Genomic DNA, 231 nt, shown 5'->3' with positions numbered 1-231 from the left:
CGGGGCGCGGCCGCCTGCGGAGCCCGGGCCGAGCCGGGGGCACAAGACGGGTCCGGGCATGCGGATGGCGGGGCCCGGGCAGAGGAAGAGCCGCCCACCTTGATGCGCTCCACCGCCGCCTCCAGCTTGAGCTGCTCCACCAGGCGCTGCATGTAGCCGAGGCTGGAGTTGGAAGACATGCTGCAGCCGCCCCGGACGCCTGGGCCCGGCGGCAGGAACTGAGCTCAGGCC

At 74.5% G+C, this 231-nt stretch overlaps 1 protein-coding gene across 2 annotated transcripts in view; it reads right to left on the bottom strand.

The window, feature by feature from the left end:
- Window positions 1-225, bottom strand: part of GNG10 (G protein subunit gamma 10) — a 15,839-nt gene extending 15,614 nt beyond the window's left edge. For both annotated transcript variants that reach the window (XM_019517049.1, XM_019517050.1), the window contains exon 1: window positions 99-225. In XM_019517049.1, the coding sequence (XP_019372594.1) occupies window positions 99-179 (81 nt within the window). In that variant the 5' untranslated portion in view covers window positions 180-225. The remainder of the gene's footprint in view (window positions 1-98) is intronic.
- Window positions 226-231: the final 6 nt, after the last annotated feature.

This window comes from Gavialis gangeticus, unplaced genomic scaffold (assembly GCF_001723915.1).
Source record: "Gavialis gangeticus isolate Ggan-Ray unplaced genomic scaffold, GavGan_comp1, whole genome shotgun sequence".
Classification (NCBI taxonomy): Eukaryota; Metazoa; Chordata; order Crocodylia; family Gavialidae; genus Gavialis; species Gavialis gangeticus.
Note: the sequence above shows the minus strand (reverse complement) of the source record. Positions and strands in the feature narration are given on the sequence as shown.